General features: G+C 47.6%; 1 protein-coding gene across 1 annotated transcript in view; it reads right to left on the bottom strand.

The window, feature by feature from the left end:
* Window positions 1-21,808, bottom strand: part of MED12L (mediator complex subunit 12L) — a 319,598-nt gene extending 297,790 nt beyond the window's left edge. Inside the window, exons 1-2 of the mRNA XM_036851029.1 lie at window positions 21,515-21,808; window positions 20,452-20,669 (exon numbers count right to left, since the gene is read on the bottom strand). Of these exons, the coding sequence (XP_036706924.1) occupies window positions 20,452-20,550 (99 nt within the window). The 5' untranslated portion in view covers window positions 20,551-20,669; window positions 21,515-21,808. The remainder of the gene's footprint in view (window positions 1-20,451; window positions 20,670-21,514) is intronic.
* Window positions 21,809-23,306: the final 1,498 nt, after the last annotated feature.

Here is a 23,306-nt window from a genome sequence, read left to right as displayed (position 1 = left end):
TAAATGCCCCAAAGAGAAGTACTACCTGCTCAGAGCACCCATGATAGGGGCTTAACCTAATCTGAGAACTCAGAAAAGATTCCCTGAAGAAGTGGCCTTTGAGCCAAACTCTGAGTCTGAAATAGGAGTAAACTAAGTTAAGAGGAGGACCCTTACAAAATAGCAAGGTTGACATTTTGCGTGAAGTGATATAATACTAACTCTACGAAGACCACAAAAAGTTAGAGATGTATATTGTAACTGCTAGCGCAATCGCTAATAAAAATAAAATGTAAAGAGGTAAACTAAAATGTCAATAGGTAAGTTTAAATTATTTTTAACAGAGTTTAATAATCCAGAAGTAAAATGGTAAATAAATCGAACCATACCAATAATTACATTAAGTGCTAATTACATGTTAATGGGTTAAGATTCCAATTAAAAGACAGGGATTGCTAGAATGGATAAGGAAGCAAAACCCACCTACATGCTGCACTTTAAATATATTAAGACAGATAAGGTGACAGCAAACGGATGGAAAGAGATATATACCATACAAATGATGAACTTAAGAGGGCTGGAGTGGCTATATTAATATTGGACAAAGCAAACTTCAAGATAAAGAGCATTATCAAAGACAAAGAGGGGCATACCATAATGATAAAAGGGTCAATTCATCGGGAAGACCTAACAACAATCACGGGCATTGGGTGCCCAACAAGAGACAGGAAGAGCGTGTGTAAGGTCTGTAGGCCTGGGAAAATGAAAGAAAGAATGCTGTCAGGGCAGGATCAAAGGGACGCAGGTGTGAGGTGAGACTGGGCAGTGGGTGGGGATAGAATACACAGGGTCTTGTGAACCAAGTAAAGGACTTCTATCTTTACAAGAAGAGTAAAGGGTTTTACCCACACACCTATAGTCAATTAATCTTCAACAAAGGAGGCAAGAATATACAATGGGAAAAAGACAGTCTCTTCAGCAAGTGGTGTTGGGAAAGTTGAACAGCCACATGTAAAAATCAATGAAGTTAGAACACACCCTCACACCACACACAAAAATAAACTCAAAATGGCGTAAAGACTTAAACATAAGACATGACACCACAAAACTCCTAGAAGAGATATAGGCAAAACATTCACCAACATAAATCATACCAATGTTTTCTTAGGTCAGTCTCCCAAAGCAATAGAAATAAGAACAAAACTAAACAAATGGGACCTAATCAAACTTACAAGCTTTTGCACAGCAAAGGAAACCATAAACAAAACAAAAAGACAGCCTACAGAACGGAAGAAAATATTTGCAAGCCATGAGACAGACAAGGGCTTAATTTCCAAAATATACAAACAGCTCCTACAACTCAATAACAAAAAAACAAACAACCCAATCAAAAAATGGGCAGAAGACCTAAATAGACATTTCTCCAAAGAAGACATACAGATGGCCAATAGGCACATGAAGAGATGCTTGTCATCACTAATTACTAGAGAAATGCAAATCAAAACTACAATGAGGTACCACCTCACACCAGTCAGAACGGCCATCATTAAAATGTCTACAAATGACAAACGTAGGGTGTGGAGAGTGTGGAGAAAAGGGAACCCTCCTACACTGTTGGTGGGAATGTAAACTGGTGCAGCCACTATGGAGGAAGTATGGAGATTCCTTAAAAAACTAAAAATGGAGTTGCCATATGATCCAGCAATCCCACTCCTGGGCATATATCAAGACAAAACTATAATTCAAAAAGATACATGCAACTAACACAACATTGTTAATCAACTATGCTCCAATATAAAATAAAAACTAAAAAATAAATTAATTTTTAAAAAAGATACATGCACCCCTACGTTCATAGCAGCACTATTCACAATAGCCAAGACGGAAGCAACTTAAATGTCCATCGATAGATGAACAGATAAAGATGTAGTACATATATACAAGGGAATATTACTCAGCCATAAAAAAGATTGAAATAATGCCATTTGCAGCAACATGGATGGACCTAGAGATTATCATACTAAGTGAAGTAAGTCAGAAAGAGAAAGACAAATACCATAGGACATGACTTATATGTGGAATCTAACATATGACACAAATGAACTTATCTACAAAACAGACCCACAGACACAGAGGACAGACCTGTGGTTGCTAAGCGGGAGGAAGGCAGGGGAAGGGATGGATTCGGAGGTTAGGATCAGCAGATGCAAATTATTATATATAGATTGGATAAAAAACAAGGTGCTACTGTCTAGCACAGAGAACTGTATTGAATATCCTTTGATTAACCATAATGGAAAAGAATATGAAAAAGAATGTATAGGTAGATATGTATAAGTGAATCACTTTGCCATACAGCAGAAATTAACACAACATTGTAAATCAACTATAATTAAATAAATGTTTTAAAGAAAAGAGTAAAGTGTTTTATGCAGTGGGGTGACATCATCCAAACCGAATAGGTCCACAGTGGGGACAACTGATTGGAGCCGGTCAGACCAAACAGGAGGCCTGGGGGCAAGGGGATTGGGACGGGTTAGAGGCTCTCTTAAGAGGCGAGACGTGAGAAGACGGTAGCTAGGACCAAGGTAGAGGCGGAAAGAAGGGAAAGCATGGAGGGATATTTATTACGGGGCTACTCAACAGGGGTTTTGGTAACATGCTGGACGGAATGACAAAGAGTGAGGTTATCAAGGATGTCCCCGGATTTCTGGGATAGCAAGAGCTCTTAAAACAGCGTATAGCAGTGTTAGGGGATTTTTTTGGAGGGAAGAGGAACAGATCACACACAAGTTCAGTTTTAAATGTAACTTTGAGGTAACTGGCAAAACAAGATGTTTCTTTCAGACATTTAGAAGTCTAGAGTGCCCAGAAGGTAAGGTCCAGTACCAGACCAACCAGGGACATGCGGAGGAGGGTCTAGAGACAAGCCCTGCAGGCACTGAATTGTGTACCCCGAAAAGACAGGTCAAAGTCCTAACCCCTATACCTGTGACCTTATTTGGAAATAGGGTCTGTGCAGCAATAATCAAGTTAAGGTCATGCTGAAATCGGATGGGTCCTAATCCAACAGCACATGGCTAGTGTCCTTATAAAGGAAAAGACACAGAAGGAAGACGGAGGCAGAGGTTGGAATCATGCTGCCACAAACCAAGGAAAGCCTGGGGCTCCCAGAAGCTGGAGGAGGAAAGAAAGGATCCACCTCTAGAGGTGTGGCCCTGCCTCTGGAACTGTGGGAGAATTACCACTGTTTTAAGCCATCCAATTTATGGTATTTTGTTTAGGCAGCCCTAGGAAAGGAAAAAATCCATGTAGGAGAGGGAAGAGGGGAAGCTCTGCCCTATCCCTCATAGCAAGACTACCCTCTAAAATCAGGATCCAGGCCATTTGGCAGCAGCAAGGGTCTACAACGCAGAGTCGACTACGGCTGAGAAAAGCAGCATCACTTGGCTCTGTATAAGGGGACACCCAGGCGCCGTGCATCACAACAACAGGGACTGATTTCTGTTTGGATCTCCTCTAATTGACAGGTCACTTAACAGCTGTTTGAGAAGTTTAGAAAAAAAAAAAAAGGCGGGGTAGTGGGCTGTTTCCCCAACGCAGCCAAAATGCTTGTAAGAGGAGGCACTGCCACCAGCCTCCTGAAGACAGAGCCAGACTGACTCAGGAGAGGCAGGACTCCCCTAAAAGGCCACCTAGCATTTCCCCTACCCCCACCAACATCTCTAACATCAGGGCCACATTTGCATGGAGGCCACATCTGAAACTCAGGTCTTTACACATCCACCCTTGTCTACACGCCTATTAATATTCACCCCCATCCAAATCACACCTGCAGGCCATCAATCACTAACGGTGGGGACTCAGACGAACCCCAAAGGATATGAGCTCAACACAAAACAGCAAGTCCTATCTTGCACACCTGTACCGAGCAGCAGGCAAAAAAGAAGAAAAGAAAATCATGGTTCTAGTAATACTACTCTCTGGCCTTTACGCAGCATATTCACGCCCGTCTTCCTAAAAGCCAAATGGCTCTGGCAGGATGGGTGCCCATTTACAGGCTGAGAAACTGAGGCTGAAGTGGGGCGGGGGCAGTGAAATGGTTAAGCGGCCACGTGAGAATCAAGCCTCCAAGAGGTCCAATGTGCTCTCCAAGATGGTGAGATCTTGGAGGAGATCAGTATGATTCCAATCAACCTCAACTAGAATCCTGGCTCCCTCCTTTCCTGTGAAATGGAGATCCACCTACCTTCCATTGTAAAGAATAAGAGGAAATCGTATGTGAGGCACTCAGCACTTTAAAAATGGGCTCATGGGAGTTCCCTTGTGGTCCAGTGGTTAGGACTCTGCACTTTCACTGCCAAGGGCCTGGGTTCAATCCCTGGTCGGGGAACTGAGATCCCACAAGCCACCCGCTGCGGCCAAAAAAAAAAAAAAAAAAAAAAATGCTCATCACGGTCATTATAACTGTGATTTTTTACCAGGCAGCACATCCAGGCCCACACCACGCACCACACGTCCGGGGATTCAGCCACTCTCCAAAAAGCAAATGGGAATGTCCACCGAGGAGGATATGCTGAACACACGAGGCTCTGGGGGCCCGACTCCCCATGAGAACCCCCCCTCATCCTTAACCATGAGACAGGCAGGTCCTCCCCCTCCACTGAAAGTGGGAGAGACTTTGATTCAAATTACCTCCAAATATACTTAGCATTTATTCCACTCTTATCTAAATAATTGTAGCCTATTAATTCATATTCAAATCATCTTCAAATGCATGTCATCCTCTGATATCAAACACCTGGATGTGGCTCTCAGGAAAATTGCAGGAAAACTGCCAGAGAAAACTACTTGAACTTTTAGATTTGCATACGCATAAAGCAGGAAAGGGGACTTAAGGTGTCCAGAGTTGATTCTGCCCAGAACTGTATTTAAGGCAGCCTCAGCAGACAATTTTCTCTTTGGATCCCCCATTGCTCAGGTAAGTCACCGTCCCACACAACTCATGCATTGCAGTCGCATCTTAATGTAAGCTCTTCCTGTAAATCATATTTTTCACTTAGTGCTGAATCTGCCTCCCACCGGGCTAGGTGATCTGAGGGCAGAGAAAACAAACTCAAGCCATGGTTTCTGTCCTCTGAAGTCCACTGTCCGGTGGACTGACGCACTGTGCCCCTTACCTGGCTCCTTCTGTTTACTTCTACCCTAGGCCTAACTGCATCCCTGACCCCACGTGCCTGCAGGAAGGCGTGTTGTGCGATTTCCACCAAATGAACTGCAAATTCACAAAGGGGAAAACTTCTTGGGTGATAGGGATGGAACGGGCGCCGGAAAAATCTAGTAAAACTGCAGAACACCCTTCTTCCTGCCTGGGAGGGGGAACAGAGATTGGGAATGTCTCTTCTTTGCTGGTGGTGGTGGTGATGTTGTTCATTTGTTTACCCGGAAACAGAGAGGCGAAACCTACAATTTTGAACCAAGAAAGCAAATGTCCGTGAGCCCACCTCCGAAAACGTAGTCCTAAAAGTCAACCTCTGTTAACACCTCTCAGCCTCCGCCCTTTTTATTTTCGGGAGACTTGCTCATTCCCACCTCTTCCATGGAGCTTAGCCAACCTTCCAAGCAGTTCTGGCGGTTCACCGCCACCAAAGCCGCCCGTGGAGGGCTGAATGACAGGTATTGAAGGCGAGGTTTAAAGCATGGGACGATAAACCAAAAGCCCTTTGAGTCATCAGACCTTCCGCAGGGTGAGTGAGGTGAGCGGGGAGGGGTGGGAGGGGAGGGGAGTCCGAATATTCATTCCAATCTAGCCATCAGGTAATTCTAGATACCTGCCATATCTCTAAAGACTGAGCACAAAAAGGTGTCACTTTGAGATGCTCAAGCAACAGGACCTACTACCATCCCAGGTGAACAGTGTCCAAGAAATCGAAGCATTTTCCGCACTCCCCTCTCCTTCATTTCCTTTGACCGATTTGTCACTGACCGCCAGTTCTTCTTCTCCAGTCCTATTTAAAGCCCAGATCTGTCGGGCTCTTTTTACTTCATGCTTTGGTTACTACAGCCGCCTCCCTCGCAGCCTCCCCGACTCCACTCTCTCCCCATCCGGATTTATTAGGCATGAGCTAGTGAGACAAATCTGACAGCGGGTCCTCGTGAACTCGTCACCACCCCCCCCACAACCGCAACCCGCCAGGACTCCAGGACTCCAAGCCCCATCTGCAGACACTGCCTTTTCCCCTCCATGCCTCGCTCATCCTACCTTCAGCTCTTTCTTAGGAAAGAAAGGGTACAACCTGCCCCGACTCACTCGGATCCTGCCCCTCACACCTACATCCTCCAGGGAGGCCTCCGAGTATTCCAAGCCTCTCTTTCCTGAACTCACGCAGCATTTTTAGCCACACTATATAGACAGCAGAATGGTTACAGCACGGGCTCGGGAGTCCAATTCCAACTCCATCACTATGCAGCTAAAGGACCTTGGGCAAGTGAAGTGACCCCTGTGACCGCTCTCCTGTGCCTCAGTTTCTTCATCTGTAAAAAGGAGATAAGAGTACCCACCTGAGAGGTGTTTGTGAGGCTGGCATAAAACCAAACATGTAAAGCACTCAGAATCACCAACACAATCAACGCTGTCTATCATGATGGAACGTGGCACTTTATACCCCATACTGAACGTATACATTATTCCTCAATTTTAAAATAAACGAAAACCAATGCATTAGTCATTTTTAAAACCGTTTTATGTGCGTCAGTGAGCCAGATGTTAATTTCTAGAGCTGTGCTACTCAGAGTGTGGTCTGAAACTGCTACTGGTCCTGAACAAGAATTATATGCAAAAATTGAGAGTGAGTGCTTGGGAACTTTCATAGCAACTTGACATTGCCACTACATTCAAGCAGCATTTCATTTTTCTAGTAATTCATTTTTATCATACATTTATATCAGTCTGCAACAGATTGAAAATTAATTTTAAAGAAACTTGTCCTTCACCATAGATATTTTGAGAAGCGCTGTTCTAGAGGGGACAGAAGCAGACTTCTATTTCTTTCCTACACACCCACATCGCTGAGTGCTGTAGGAGGCACATATCAAGTACTAAGTAAATGGAAGTATAACTTCACAAACATTTCGATGATTTAATAATGACTTAAAAGCAGATCTCATGTGAGTAGTCGAAATGTAAATAGTGTCTCCAGTTCACGATCATTTTTTTTTTTCCCAAGGAGCTGACGTTTAGTCTAAGATTGACCAAAGAGTGCAAACAGCTCTGACCCCAGAAATACTTTCCGTACTGTCTACTAGCAGCACTGTGTAGAGTTTTAAAAAAAGAAAGAAAGAAAAACAAAACAAAACCCTAAGCAATGTCAATATTAACCTTCCTCACAGAACTCAGGAGAAATATAAATTATTTAGCACTGCCTTGGACATAGTTTTGATAGAGCCTCTCTCTATACCTTTATGTAAACCAGCATCTTAGCAAAAAATTCGAATGACGCTTCAGACAAAATACATTTTTCTTAGTTCTTCCCTGCTGCCAATGCCTTAAAATGGTCCTAATCTCAACAACCTCATTAGATTAATCCATGAATGAAATGGCTGGAAAAGGAAAGCAGCAAATTCCACCAAATTTTAGTTGACAACAAGGCGGCATTTGCGTAGCTGAGCTGTGGCACGGTGGATGTGGGTTGAAGGCTGAGTTCATTCTTGCCGAGGAAAATCTTTGCACATTCAAACTGACTCTGGAAATTCTTGTAGAAAATTAAAGGTAAACAGGGAGTCCTGTATACGTCCTTTCTCAGAGGCAGCAATGTGTAACACCACATATAAGGTGTCACTCCCAGTGGGACCTCAGTCCCCTGGTCCCAGGACCAGGTCAGCTTTGCTCCAGCAGATAGCCCTCTCTCTCCAGCAGATTTAATCTCTTCCTCTCTCTAACTGTCCCCAAAATCTATAGACATGTTCAAGTTGAGGATTCAATACACTCTTGCTTTATTGAACTACTTGCAATTCCTCCAGAGATCGTGTCCCATTTCCCATCTCGGTGCCTTTGCTCATACCCTCTGCCCAGAAGACCTTGTCATCTGAAAAACACCCACATTTCTGAAGACTTTTCTAATCCTCGAGAGATGACCCCTCCCTCAATGGTTTCCACCACCACCCTGAATGACTTCAGGGCTCTGCACACAGGACTGTCATCTCTCCCCGCAAAGTTCCTCAACGGTAGGAACCATGTCTTATATTTCCTGGCATCACCGTGCCCTGTACAGGGCTTCTAAGAACCATTTGCTAATAATGACTGCCCCGTTACCAGATCCGGTCAACAAATATTTCTTTAACCCCTACCATACCCCAGACCCCCTCCCTGCCTCTGGTTATCAGTGGGGGGGTAAAAAGGACATCGTCCTTGCTTCATGAAACCTACATTGGTTGGAGGACAGAGCAGAGAAGGAAAACACAAACTGTGCTGAGTGCTGAGGAGCAAATCATCACATTGCAGTGACAAACAGAAGGCAACCAGGCAGCAGGAAGCACACGTGCAAAGGCCCTGCAGAGGGAAACTGCCAAACTAAGAGGCGGCCAATGGAGATGTTAGCTCTCCCTTTGGACCACTCATCACCCCCACACCCGTCTCCCTAACAACTCCCCTCCTCGGAGGTCCTGCTGCCAGTGTCTAGAGTCTGCCTGCTCCTCCCTCTCTCTGCACACGCTCAACAGGTAATCGCAGCCATGACTTCAACTAGCCATGCACAAATCACACCCAAATCCAGATCTGTACTACTGCTCTACAGGTCAACCTGGATTCCCCAGAGGCACCTCAAATTGAAAATATTTTAAAAAATGAACTCATTCTCTCCACTCCCCTCCCCTACCTTCCCACCCTTAGAAAAAAAAAAAAAAAAAGTTAACAAGTTCTTTCGTTCCCTATGGCATGTTAGTTTGAGGACCACTATCAATCATCTACCTACCCAACTGTGTAAGCCAGCGTTCTCCATTTCAAAGACCTCTGAGGTTCCCAAGAACCTTCCAGCTACATATCCGTGAGACCAAATTTTCTTCATATCCTTCAATCGAAACAACATACTATAATAGACTAAATGGAGAACTAGATGTGAGAATCCAGACAGACATTAAAGAGATTAGATTTGCAGAAATGTAAAACAATGCCACTCTTTCCACAATTTTTTTTTGATTTGGAAAAATAGTTCTTGTTCGTAAAAAACATGTGAAACATGAAATTGGTTTATTATTATTTTTAAATGAATTAATACATATTTCTAAAATTTCTCAGGTCTAATTTCTAATATGGTAAATACTGAGCTATAACTTACATGAAAGCTCTATGGCATCCTAAATAAGGTTTATTATAAAGGGGTCCTAAGATCAGAAGGTTTGGGAACCACTGGCCTAAGCTAAAAATGTTGGTATAGCCTTGTACTCGTCCGTCCCTCTCACCAAACACATCCATTTTGCCAGTTCTGCCGCCCCAATAACCTTTCTCCTAAATTCTCTCCTACTCTTTCTTCCCAAGCCCAGGAGGCCAAAAGGATCCACAAGAGACATCCCAATCAAATCCTGGAACCTGGGAGTGTTACTTATTCGGAAAAAGGGTCTTTATATATACACTACTATGTATTAATATAAAGTAAATAACTAATGAGAACATACTGTATGGCACAGGGAACTCTACTCTCTGCTCTGTGGTGACCTAAATGGGAAGGAAATCCAAAAAAGGGGGGATTTATGTATACGTATAGCTGATTCACTTTGCTGTACAGCAGAAACTAACACAACACTTTAAAGCAAATATACTCCAAAAAAAATTAATTAAAAAAAAAAAAAAAAGTGTCTTTGCAGATGTAATTAAGTTAAAGATCTTGAGATGAGATCATCCTGTGTTATCCAAGTGGGCCCTAAATCCAATAACAAGTGTCCTTATCAGGCACACCCAGAGAAGAACAGACACACAGAGAAGGCCATGTGAAGACGGAGGCGGAAGTGAGACAGATGTGGTCACAAAGAGGCCAAGGGATGCCCGGAGCCACCGGAGGCCGGGTGTGGAAAGGAAACGCTCTCCCCTAGAGCTCCAGAGGAGTATAAAGCCCACCAATGCTCCCTTCAGACAGCCGGCCCCCAGGGCTGCACCTCCAGAGCTGCGAGAGAATTTCCATCGTTTCAGGCCACCTGATTTGTGGTACCTTGTTATGGCAGCCACGAAAACCTAATCCACCCACCCCCACCCCGACCAGGCCTGGAACATCCATGACCACCTAGCTCGTCAGTCTTTCTGCCCCACTGGGACCCTCAGAAGCACCGTCCCTTCAAACTGAGACCCTCAGTCATCTTAAATCTCACTCCCCTAACACCCTTGAACAGCCACCTCATGGCCTCCACACAGCGCACAAAGGACCCCGTAACTTGACCTTTCCTTCCCACTCTGACCCGGGGGCCCCCTGCACGCCCCACGCCACACCTCAGGCTCACAGCACAGCCCACGTTCCTCCTGGCCTGTGACCCTTCACACCACATCCTCAGCACCCCCCCCCCCGCCGTACTGCTACGCACCCTCCAAGTCCAAGGCTCAAAGTCTCCTCCTCTACCAGGTCCTGTCAAAAAGCGGGTTGCTCCTGTTCGTCTCCACAGCACTTCGTACATTCCCCTCGAATAACATGTGAAACACTGTATCCCGTATTACAGGTCTGTCACTCCCTCCAGACCAGGGTTTCTCAACCTGGGAACCACTGACGTTTGAGTGCAGATAAGCCTTTGCTGTGAGGACTGTCTGAAGTACTGGAGAATGTTAGCGACGTCCCCTGACTTCTGCCTACCAGATGCCAGTAGCAGTTAACACACGTGCGCGTGCACGCACACGCATACACATGCACGCACACGCATACACATGCACGCACACGCATACAGGCACCCATAACTGGAACCCCAAATGTATTCAAACACTGCCAGTGTCCGTAGGGGGTCACCCCAGATGAAAACCACTGCTCTGTATTGAAATCTTTGGGGGCCCAGGACCATATCCAATACTCTCAGCGTTTGTTTACACTTTCATTCGTAAAAGACATTTTGAGTCCGAGGTTTGGTCCAGGCACTGTGCTCAAAACCAGAGACAGAGGAGGAAACACAAGTCTTAAGCCCTGTCCTCATGAAGCCACAGCTGGCAAAATGCCTACAAGGTGCTCAATAATAGTGACTGAATGACAGAATCCGTTTGGCATGCGTACATATAGTCATGCTTCCTTCGGAACATGGAAAATAAAACCCAGGGGCTAAAATTTTTCTCCTCTTCTCATGCCCGAGCATTTCATAACTAAGGGGGATCCCTTTGTATACAGAATGCCATGTAAGTGTCACTCCCTGGAAGTGGGCAACTGGTACAGCTTGTGTGTTTGTATCTCCAAGAGACCTACCCATAAATAAAGGAGAATCTCAACCAAGAAAATGAAAACTAGACAGGCTCAATCCCCAACACAGCCCACAAAAGCCAGTGCCAGAGCTATGTGCACCAGAGGCCACGGACAGGGCTGAGAACCTTCCACCAAAAAACAGGACGACTAGAGTGCCTGAGCTTCCAGAGTATTCTTCCCTCTGCCCAGGAGACACCACACAAGGTTCTGGCAAGCTCTGAGAAGATCAAATAAATGGCTAGCTGAACAGTCCCCAGCTCTCACAGAGGCACTGGGTGCCCTAAAATGCAGAGTAGTTCTCATTGCCAGGGCAACACAAGGGTGTTTACCAGAAGCGGAGGCTGTGTACAGAGGGGAGGCCAAGTAAAGCTGCAAGAACAAATCAGGGCACACAAGTGCTTGGCCAAGATCTGCCTTAACGAGTCACTTTAACCTCTCTGAGACTCAACGTCCACTTGTACTGAATGAGGAAAGTGAGAGCGACCTACCTCTAAGCTCCCTTCTAGCTCTAAACACATCTGGTTTCCCCCCAGAATGGTACAGACCCACAGAATCTCCCTCTCCAAACAAAAACGCAATAGGGATCTCCCTCCCTTCCCACCAAAACTCTTTCTGCCAGAAATGGAAACAAATAAAGGAGCCGTTTCCACATCCCCTCAGCTTCTGATAGGCACTCTGCAGAATTAAGCACCGAACAGACAAGATGCAGGTGATCTTTGTCTCTTGCTGTACGCATGAAGCCAGAGAGTAGGAGAGTTCTGGGAATGTATATTCTCTGGGAAAAAAGGCTCATGCTGTGATGGTTTGAGGGCGACAAAATATAAATGGGAAGTACCATGACAACCTTAGAATGCTTTCAGACACAAGAAATTGACAACTGGTCCAACAATGGTTTAAACCATGTGGACATCTCTTGTTTACCTAACAAGAAGTCCAGGGAGAGGTGGTCAAGGTCAGTTCAGCAGCTTAACAATTTCATAAAGCCACTGAATCACCTCCTCTCTTCATCCATAGGCTCACGACCTCATGGTAACAAGACAGGTGCCCCAGCTCCAACCATCATATCCCCTTATTAATTTTCCAAAGACAGGAAGCTAAGGAGCTATCAGGGCATTAAGAGAAGCCACTCTCTCCCTTGCCTGTACTTTTTTCAGCAAGGAAAAATATTCTTCTCCAAAAAGTCACAAAGCGGATTTCTATTAAATCTCTTTAGCCAGAATTCAGTTATATGCTCACCCCAAGCTGCAAGAGAGGCTAAGAAAGTGGGGATCTGGCTTTAAAAATTTTTTTTTTTTTTTTTTTTTTTTTTTTTTTGTGGGAAGCAAGTAGGGGAAACGGGGGTAAGAATGATGGTAAAGTAGCCAACAAGGCATCTGGTACATACAACCATACCCAGCACTGCGTGGGGAAATGCTGAACAACCAGCTCTCAAAAGAACTAAAACAAAACAAAAACCCCTAATGCGTAGCATTTGCCAATGTCCTTGGTGTAAATACTCCCTTGATGCCAAATTTCAAGTCACCAGCATGATATTAACCAGCTCACAAAATTCCTGAAATTTTAATAATCAGCTGGTACCACTGAATTGATACCTCAACATTTGGTAAAAATTAAGTTTACAATGCTCCTTCCACATTCAAAACACTCTAGATGACTAGGTATTATTCTCTCCAGCTCGTAGGTGAAGAAAATGACACAGCACCCCAAATCACACAGCTTAAGTGGCAGGGCTGGAATGCTGACATAACAGCCCTAACCCAACCTCATCACAGCTTTGACAGGTTACAGGTGCCTATACCTACACCTCAAGATCCCTCTGCCTAAACCTCAGCTAAAGGGGCTCTAGCTTGGTTTGGAACCAACAACAAAGATGCACTCCTGTAAACCCAATCAAAGTTACCTAGTAATTATTAAGTTACTTCCTCCAATGACACTGGTAGTGCACATTTATTGTTACAGTGGAGAATACAGATTAGTGCAAAAAAGAAAATAAAAGTCACCCCTACACCCATCCTCAAGAGAGAGCAATTGTCTACACGTGGGTGATAATCCTTCCAGATTACGCAGACATATATTTTTAAAGTAGAAATCATGCTGTTGGGTAACATAATGACACTCTTCTTTTTAATGTAAATTTTCCAAAACAGAGAAATAGAGAGGACTGTATCATGAACTCCCTTGCTGCCATCACCCAACTTCAGAAATCCTCTAAAAACAATGAAAAGTCCAAGCGTTTCCACGTTCCCTTCTCAGACTGGAATGTATAGGAGGTAGGCGCCTCCCTCCACACGTCCCTTGGATTTCTCCCCTGCCTGGCCTTCCCCACTCAGACTCGGAGGTCAGCCCTTCTCCAGGCTTAGTCCACCAGCTCCTTTCATCGCTGCCCAGAGAACACTGGGGAAGGGAACCCGTAATCATGCTCACTCTTCTTATGGGTCCCTCTACCTTCTCTAATTCCTAGTCTGTCAAGAAGCCTCACAGCTGGGGCTCAGAACCTCACTAAAGGAGAGTTTCAGAAGAAATACATCACAATTCTTTGGAATTGCCAACTTCCACTTACTCCATTCTCCCACCTCTGCTTTATTTTCACCTGGATGGATATACACCCCTGAGAGGCATTGCTAACTGGTTCAGCTAAAATCCTAGGGCTCTGTTCATCCTCATTTTCTCCCACTTAGTGCCCACCCAAGGCAGTCTGCCTTCCAGACCTCACTTCCTGGTCCTCTGTCTTCCTAAGGAATCACATTTTATCTCTACAGGTGCCAGCCTAAGTGAAATATCCGACAGGCTAAAGGATAGTGGCTGCACCCCAAATTAACAGCTTTACATGAGTCCCCAAAGAGCCTAGTTGAAAGCCCAGGCCCAAAGTCAAATATAAGCTCTGTAGCCCCCAACAAGTTCAAAGAACATGCTCATGGGACAAAGCAAGAACTGCTCCCCTGAGCCCCAAGTTTAGCCAACTGCACACAGAAGGGAGCTGTGGATATTTCAAGCCCAAGGCATGGAATTCTAGTCTGCCATAAACCATGTACAGCTGACAAAAAACAAGCCTATGCTGGGAACCATGGGTATTAGAACAGAACTTCATGGGGGACAGTAGCTAAATGCATTTGCACTATACTAACACTTTGAATAGTGTATTTGTCTAAAGACTCCAACACATCAAGTAGTGGGGAGCAGGTAGGAATAAGGGGGGAGTCTGGCTTACAGTGGTCGCTACAGGTAAAGACAAAAACTAAAGCAGTGGCTTTCAAAACTTCATGTGTTTGGGAATCACCTAGAAAACGTGTTTAAAATGCAAATTCCTCAACCTCCTTCCCAGAAATTCTGACTCAGCAGGTCTGGGGTGGAGGCGGGCGCATTATGGCGGCATTTTTAAGGAGCATCTTTGACAATGCTGCCGCAGGTGTTGGCAGCCCCTGAGAAATGAGAGCCACTTGAGTTCCTCCGCCACAAAGTTTTTGTGGCAACACTCCTGTGAGCAGTGGAAGAAGCAGGGCCTCTGACCCAGTGCTTTTTACACTGGTTCTGGCCTAAGAGTCTCAGGAGGAATCAGTTAAAAACACAGAGGTCCCTCCCAAACACTGCTATTCAGGGAGGTCTATGATGGGACCCTGGGGCCAGCCAATTCATCTCAGGGGGAAGCTTTCTCCCTAAACATCTCTGTCTTTTGGTGCCCCAGGCAACTGGTCAACCTGCCCTCTCATCTAGGGCAACTTCATCAACATCCTCCCTCTCAGAGATTATTAAGAAACAAATTTTCACCGCCCCTCCCCCCAACCTCCCCAGCTGTCACTAAAACAAGCATTTAATGTTTTAAGGGTTTTAGATGCTAACAAGAAAACAGGCGTTACCAAAATAAAACAAGCATTGGGACAGTTAAGAGTTATAAATACTCATAACTGCTCGTTAAGAGTTCTGTCTGCATTTTATTCATTTCTTCAAGAACTATTTACTGAGCACCCAGTCTCATCCCAGGCACTAGGCAGTTCACAACTGTGGACGCCACAGACAAGCCCCTGCTCTCCTGCAGCTTACATCCTAGTGTGGAAGGAAGACCAGGGAGAGGATAAGGATCCCAATAAGGGAATTTCTGACAGTGACAAGCACCACAAAACATATGAACACAAAATAATGAACTAACAAGGATAAGAGAAGATGGGTTACAAAGAAGGCCTCCTTGCCAGCTAGTCTCTATAAGTAAATGACAGGAGACATGATCGCAAGGGACAAGATCCTAAACACTAAGGAACTGGGCCTGGTAGGAGAGAGGTGGCCAGTGGTCCCACCACACAGCCAGGAGGCGGCTAAGCAAATCAGAAAGGGGCCAGATCTCCAAGGGCAGGGTCTTGTGGATGTTACAATATAATGAAGCCCCGGGGTCATTTAACAAGGGAGGGGTTATACTAATAGTAGCTGGCCTGTACTAAGCACCGTTGGCATGCCAGGCACCATTCAAACCTCATTTTATCTTCCCAGCAACCCCGTGAAGTAGGAACAAATAAGTAGGAACACCCCCCCTCCCCGATTCCACAGGTCATATCTGAGTCAAAACAGGCAGTAAGTGATAGAGCCAGACCGCAAAGCCAGGTGGTCTGGCTACAGGCAGTGGTTGTGGAAGTGACCAAGGGGCAGATGGGCGGGGCCTCGAAGGCCTAATTCAGTAGGGAGTTTGAGTTCTATTCCAAGTGTGATGGAAAGCCACTGGAGGGGGGCTGAGACTTTCTGACTCGTTCCCTTAGATCTAAGAGAGAGGACAACTTCTGGGGAAAGCCCACCGTACCCTGGCTGAGCTGGCTGCTAGACCAAACCACTGCAAATTCAGCCACACAGAGATGTCTAACCCTGCCCTGCCTGGGTTGGGAAGAGCCCTCCAGCCCCTGCAGAACTGGATGCCACCTTCTCTCTAGGTTAGTATCTCAAAGTGGGGCCCTGGACCAGCAGCATTAAATCACCAGGATCTTGTTAGAAATGAAAATTATGGGGTCCCACCTCAGCCCTACTGAATCTGAAAAACTCGGCCATCTGTTTTTAACAAGCCCTACAGGTGTGACACATTATCCGCATGCAGCCATCCCCACCCCCATACCCTCCCAAATCACGCTCTACTTGTCCTTGGGCAGCCTCCGCACTGCACACCAAGCCATCCTCCCCTCTGGACCCTACTGGCGGGGTTCTATGGCTCCTGATGCCTAGAAATCTCACTATTGCCCCAACCTACTTTTCTAACTAATTTGATTTCCTAAAAACATTGACTATTCAGCTATTTAGGCCTCTTGTACCCTGGAAGTAAAACTTCTCTTCGTTTCTACTTCTAGAGTTTAATTCTGCTTTCAGCCTTGTAGCCTCCAAAGTAGACAGCAAGGATAATTTCTGCCTTAACCTAGACTTGCCCTAACACCCCTCAGTCGCCAGATTTCTCTTTATTCATTCATTCCCACTCTGATTTATAAATTCCTACAAGTATCCACGCCCTCAGCATCCTAGGAACTAACTGCACTAGGTGCCAGGTCCTTCAGGGACTCCTAAACAGCTCTCGTCCCTGCCCTCGTTTCTGACCCATTAGTGGGGGGCTGGGGGCAACATGCAAATAAATACATAATTACCAATTATCTACTTATACTAGAAAGGCCTGTGAGGAGGCCGCTGGGCTGAGACCTGAATGACGAAGAAGCAGGCCTGACGGTAGTTTAAAACAGCAAATGTTTGCGTGCTGAATCCATGCCATACTCTGGTCTAAGTGTTTTATGTTTATTATCCGTATAATCTTCCAACAGCCCTAAGGAGCAGGTAGTATTCTCATCCCGACTCTACAAGAGGGGATAATGAGGCACAGGGAGAATAAGGAGTGTATGTAAACAGCAGAGCCAGGATTCAAAAAAAGCACACTGGCTGCACAGCCTACCTACCCTCCTAACCACAGGATTCGGTGATGAGAGCAGGGTGGAACGGTGCGGGTGCGGGTGCAAAGGCAGACAGGGGTCCAGGCAGGCAGAGTAGCACATGTAAGAGCCCCGGGGCAGAGAAAAGTCAGACTGAAGCAGAAAGGAAGTCGAAACTGGGGAGCGGTGAGGTGAAACTGGGGAGCGGCGTTGGACTGGAAATATATTTGGGGAATGGATGGGACAAGATGTGCTGACAGGTGTATTACGGGGCGTAAGGGCGAAGGAGGCATCAAGGAGAACTCACAGTTTTCTGGTGCCCTATTTTCAAGGCTTGAGGACAGAGGGTAAAGTATTATAACACAAGACAACCTAAAGTCCTGTGGAGCGCTGAGGCACAGCAAGCTCTCAAATGAGCGGACTCTCTCGATCAAGCAGGTTAAAGCTTCCAGTACCCCCCCCACCCCACCCCCACTTCTCTACAGGAGGTCTTCATTCAAGGGTCCCATCCTGTCCCCCGGGAGCTATTTTCCAGAACACTATTAGCCCGGGTTAACAGCAGTAAAAGCTGCAGCTCCAGTAATAAGAATAGCTTTACCAGGAGGAGGGTTTTTCTCACAAAAATGTAATGCATTTAGAACCAGGGTTCTCAAGTTTTTCTAAACAGCACAATGATACTAATTTACAAATGAGAAGTGATGCAGCTTGCCCGAGGCCACACAAATGCAAAGAGGCTGAACCAGAATCCAAATCCGGGTCTGCCTAACTTGGAAGCCCACACTTCCTCCATTAAATCAGCATTTCCCACAGTGTGGGACAGGTCTCTCTGATGGAATACACCAGTGGTTTTAGATGAACTTTTTAAAGTTTTAATACTTATGGTCTTGTTTCAATATGAATAATCATATATATGTGTATGTAACATCAAATAAATAAAAATTTTAAATGAGATATATCCATGACTTGATATGAATTTATAGATATATATATCTCACATCAAATCCATGACTTCTTGTGTATTACTGCCTACGAAACAGAAAAAGTTTCCTAAAAGTTAAAGAAAACATTAGAATAAAAGTACAGGTGATAGAGGGATAGGAGAGAAATCCTGAGGCGACGCATAAATAACTGAAGCTTGTGAAACACTGCTCGCCACAGCACCGCCCAAGAACAGCCAAGTGCCTGTTCCATGTTGTATTCAAATCTAGCTACAGCCACACATAACTCTGACTCTGCTCCAGAGGGATAAAATGTTGGTTGCCTCTGGGGCAAGGGAATAACATCAGAACAACACAATTTAGCATAAATCATCCTTAGCACAGTACTGGTCTTGACATAAGATACTGTTTTGGTCATCCAACTCCTCTGCTGATTCACCACACGCCTTAAGTCAGGTAAGCTTTCCTGGGCCTCAGTTTCACTTTGTCCAAAGGAAGTTACAAAAAGCAGGCTCTAAGGTCACTTCTAGTTTTAGAGTTCCATAAAATGTCATAAAGACCCTAAAATCCAAAAGTATTTTTTTCCAGAATCATAGAGGCCTCCAACCCTTGAATGAGTGTCGACCTGAGGAATAAATGTTAAATAACCCCACAAGGCATCCCAGGCCCCCATCCCTTAACTGGGGAGATGCTATCAATTATGCTGCCCTCTGGAAAGATGTGACAAAAGACATTAATTACAAGATGATAAAGATCAGCCAATGTCCCTGTCCCCACCAAAACTTTAAGAATTTTCTGCTACAAATGTTTAAGTTATTAACTTTCTCTATACTTGGTTGTTAGTGTTTGTTATTTCGTCTGTAACAATTAACTTCATTCTGGGTGGCAGTAGCAGGGAGAGAAATGGGTAGGGAAGAAATCTGCAAAATCTCATCAAACGCCTATCCTCATATTAAGCCTCTGCTGGGAACCACCTGTAAAACCTTCCAAGCTTCGATGTGAATTACTCCACGGATGTTCGAACATGTTCAATATGCTAAACCTCTAAAAGGAGTCGTCACTCCTTATCTTTCAGAAACATTATTAACAAAACAGTTTAACCAGAACAAGCATTCTTCCTTTATTACTGAAATAGATACATTCATCAAAAGGGAACTCTTAAGGACCCTCCTGGCCTTCTTTACCAAGCCCCTTCTGTGATGTCAGTAGGCCTGTAAACTTTTAATAGAAGGTTTTTAGGTTCCCAGAAAGAGAAGTTTTGAACTGTGCTCACTTCATGTTTAGCTGAAGACAACAGAGGATGGGTGGGCTGCAGCTGGCAAACTCAGAAAGCACAGCTGGGTAGCAGGTGATCTTAAAAAAAAAAAGCAAATCCCTGGGCAAATTGCGTAGCCAGGGGTGATCATTATAACTGGAGAGTTGTTACATACTTGTTAACTACTAACAAACATATACAAGGCTTCAAAATGCCATGGTTACTCTAGCCATCGAAGCTAGTGTATCTAGTGCAAGAGTCAAGGTTCCTCCAATTCATTTCATTCAAAGAAACAAGCAATCCCAGGACCTATTCCCTTCCAAGGTAACCTGACTGCCTTTACATACACAAAACAGCCTCCAGCAATTAAGCCAATCGCCTCTAGGGATGAAAATCAGTGTTTCCCTTTTATATTGATTTTTAAAGGGGAGAGGGGAGACAGAAGTACGTTGCAAGAGCTAAATATTCATCACCTCGACAAAAACGACTTCCACTCCAAACTGGAAAATTTGAACAGAAAAGGTCTTCCGCCACCCCACCCACACCCGTCCCTGCTCGGCCGGCGCAAAACCCAAGACCTGTGTCGGATGCACTGCATTCCAACATTTTTCAAAAAGTTTACGAGGCTTTACCGAAGCGGCGGGGAGAAAAATAACGCAGGCAAAACCCGGGGAGAGGGAGCAGGAGGGTTTCCGCAGGGAAGAACCGGGTGAAGCGCCCGGCTGCGCCGTGCAAGGCCCGGTAACGGGGAAGCGAGCCGGCACCCGGAGAGCGAGCGCCCCCGTGGCGCGCGGTGACTGACAGCCGCTCGGTCTCCACCGCCGGGGGTCCCCCAGCCCCCCAGCCCGGCCCCCGCCGCCAGTCCCCCTGCCCACCCTTCCCCCGCAGCGACAGCGATGCCCGCTGGGCCAACTTGGCCCCGGGTCAGCGCTGCGGAGCGCGGCCCCGGTTGCCGGGGAGGCCGCCGGCGCCCTTACCTCCTTCTGCTTGGGGTCCTGCGGGTAGACGTCCGGCGGCCCGAGCCGGGGGCGTTTCAGCGGTCTCTGCTCATAGCTGAGAAGCCCGAAGGCGGCCATGATCTCTCATGTTAACCGGCGAAATGAATGAGAGTTGGAGCTGGAGCAGCCGCCTCTGAGCACCAGGGAGCAGCACTTTGCAGACAGACTCCCTCGCCCCCTCCTCGCTCGCTGTGGCGCTGCAGGCAGGAATAAAGCAGGTTGGATGCTGCCGCTGCCCGGCACGCAGACACGCACTGATGGGGGCAGCCTTCGGCGGGCACCCTGCTGCGCTGGAGCCCCGGGACGCACCGCCAACGGAGGGGCTGGAGGTCCGCCTGGGTCCTCCGAGGCGCCTGCCTCCTGTTCCCCACCACCCTGTCCCCAGGGGGAGGAGCAGCTGATGGGAACGTGTGACTTTTTTCACCAATGGACCTAAACCCACCCCAGCCGGGCGCAGGGTGGGGGTGGGGGAGGGGCACGGGGTGGGGGGAAAACTTTTCTTGGCGCCCCAGGCAGGTGGCTCGAGTGCTCGCCCTAGGCGAGGGTGGCCCGCCTACCCGAGGAAGAGACTGCGGAGCGGCCCGCCCCCGCCCCCTCTTCTACAGCAGGGACCCTTCCCCCGCCGCCACGCGCCCCGCAGACCCCGCCACCTGGGCGCGGACCCGGTTGGGAAGGAGGGGAACAGGCCTGGAGGGGATGGGGGGCGACAGGGATGCGGACGGTGGGGAAGCGGCCGGTGCCTCCTAGACGCCCGCCGGGCTCCGGTGGCGCATCCGCGGCTCCGGTCCCCTCGGCGGCTCCGGGCAGGCGCCGAGGCGCGCTGCTAGCGGTCGCAGCGGGTGGAGGGGGCCGTGCTCACGGTGGCTCGGGGCCGACTTAACCCTTTGCTGCCCCTCCAGGGGCTGGGGAAGTGGGGGTGGTGAGGAGGGCTGGCAGCGAGTGCCGACGGGGGCAGCTAGCCCGCGGGCATCTCGGGCTCCTCCAACCCCCCGCCCCCCCCGGCCGCGCTCCTTCCCCCCTCCCCCCGCCCCCAACAGTTTACCTGTTGGTCCCCGGCTAGTGGTCAGGGGCCGCCAGCCGCGGCGGCACTTTGGCGGCCGCAGCCTCCACGATTCGGGTTGGGATGGGGCGGAGGGGGGGGCCGGGGTGGGGGGCGACTGGATTTGATCTGATTTGTAAGGTATCAGTCTCGGCCGGGCGAGCTCCGGGGACGCCGCGAAGTTTGCCACTGTCTGGGGGCAGCGGGCGACGCCGGCTCGCCGCCGCCGGCGTTCTCGCCCCCACAGCCGGGGAGCGCGAGCTTCCGAGTTGGCGGACGGCGGCGCGGCGGCCGCACTGAGCATGCCCAGCTCGGCGGCCGGACCGCGGAGGAGTTGGCTGCGAGCGCGCTCCGATCCGCCTCTCCGGGTTTTCGCAGCTGCAGAGCGCACAGCCCGCGGGCCCGGGCGCCAGGGCTGGCCCTGGGGTGTATCTGGGCGAGGGAGGGGGCGCCCCCAGGACCCCTCTCCCGGCCGCGGGCTGCGCTGTCCGCCTCGACCTCTGTTAAGGTAGCTGTCCCCGTGGCCTGAGCCGGAAACCTTACCTGCGCCGGGCGTGGGGGGGGGGGGGTGGGGGCGGGGGAGAATCCTCCAGGGGAGACCTCGGTGCTCCAATCCGCCCGCGCTCCCCGCTCGCTTTAGGGCGTGGGCACCCAGATGCTGGGCCACCTGCCGCGAGCCCTGCGAGACCGGAGCCGCGGAGGCGGGCCTGGTCTGTCCCGAGGGACCCCGCGGGAGGATGCGCCCGCGCTTGGCCAAGAATGATGGCTGCCATCTATGGAGCCCTTGCTTCATGCCAGGATCTTGACAGTAAAGGTCTCTGGTCCTTTAAAAAAACAAAACAAAACAAAACTTACAAGGTTTTACTGTACCCTTTTTATAGATAGAGAAATCGAGTCAGCTTAGGAAGGCCCGGTGACTTGCTCAAAGTCGCAAAGCAAACTCTGCCTGATCCCAAGTTTCTGATTTATTCTCCACGACTTGGAATTGGAAGGAGTGGGTTTCTGAACTGCCCTTGCCTGATAGGGTCAGGTTCCCCATACCTTGAGGAACTTTCTGACTCCTATTCCATCCTCCATAAGATGGTGCTAGCAGAATCTAACCCAAAGCCTTTGTATAGCGCCAGGCACATAGTAGGTGCTCAGGAGATGCTGGCTAAATCTGATTATCTATCTACTTACCTCTGCTGACTTTAAGCAAGGGGGGCAGGGGGGTAGATAAGCCATCGCAATATGATAGGAGGCTAGTTCTTAACTCTTGACTCTGACCTATTAGCACTTCCCAAAGCAGCTGAGGCCAAGTCAGGCCCGTAGTTTTTGGATTCTTTACTCAATCTGAGCAAGTACTTTTAGAGAACAGTTACTTCCACCAAGAGGCATTTCCTGACCACCTTCTGCACCCTCCCCCAAGGACTTCTCTTCCACTAATACCTTGGGTGTAACTTCAAGTCTAAACTTGCCCTTGGGATATAGGTATCTGTCAAATCTAACTTCCTTGCTTGAGAAACAGGACAGTTGTCTAACTTCGTTAGGAAAATTGTCAAACATACCAAAAGGCAGAAGAAATGGCATAATGAACCCGCAAGTACTCATCTCCCATCTATGACGATTAGAAAAGTTTTGCCATTCTTGTTTAATCTCCCCCGCGCCTAACACAATGACACACACCGGAGAGGACAGTGTTGTTCACTGTTGCAACTTAGGTACACAGCATGGAACCTGGCATATGGTGGGCGCTCAAAAAATGTTTGTTGGTTGGTGGGACGGGTGATTGGGTGTGTGAGTGGGTGAGTAGGTG

Source organism: Balaenoptera musculus, chromosome 4 (assembly GCF_009873245.2).
Source record: "Balaenoptera musculus isolate JJ_BM4_2016_0621 chromosome 4, mBalMus1.pri.v3, whole genome shotgun sequence".
Lineage (NCBI taxonomy): Eukaryota > Metazoa > Chordata > Mammalia > Artiodactyla > Balaenopteridae > Balaenoptera > Balaenoptera musculus.
This window is presented reverse-complemented; position numbering and strand designations above follow the sequence as displayed.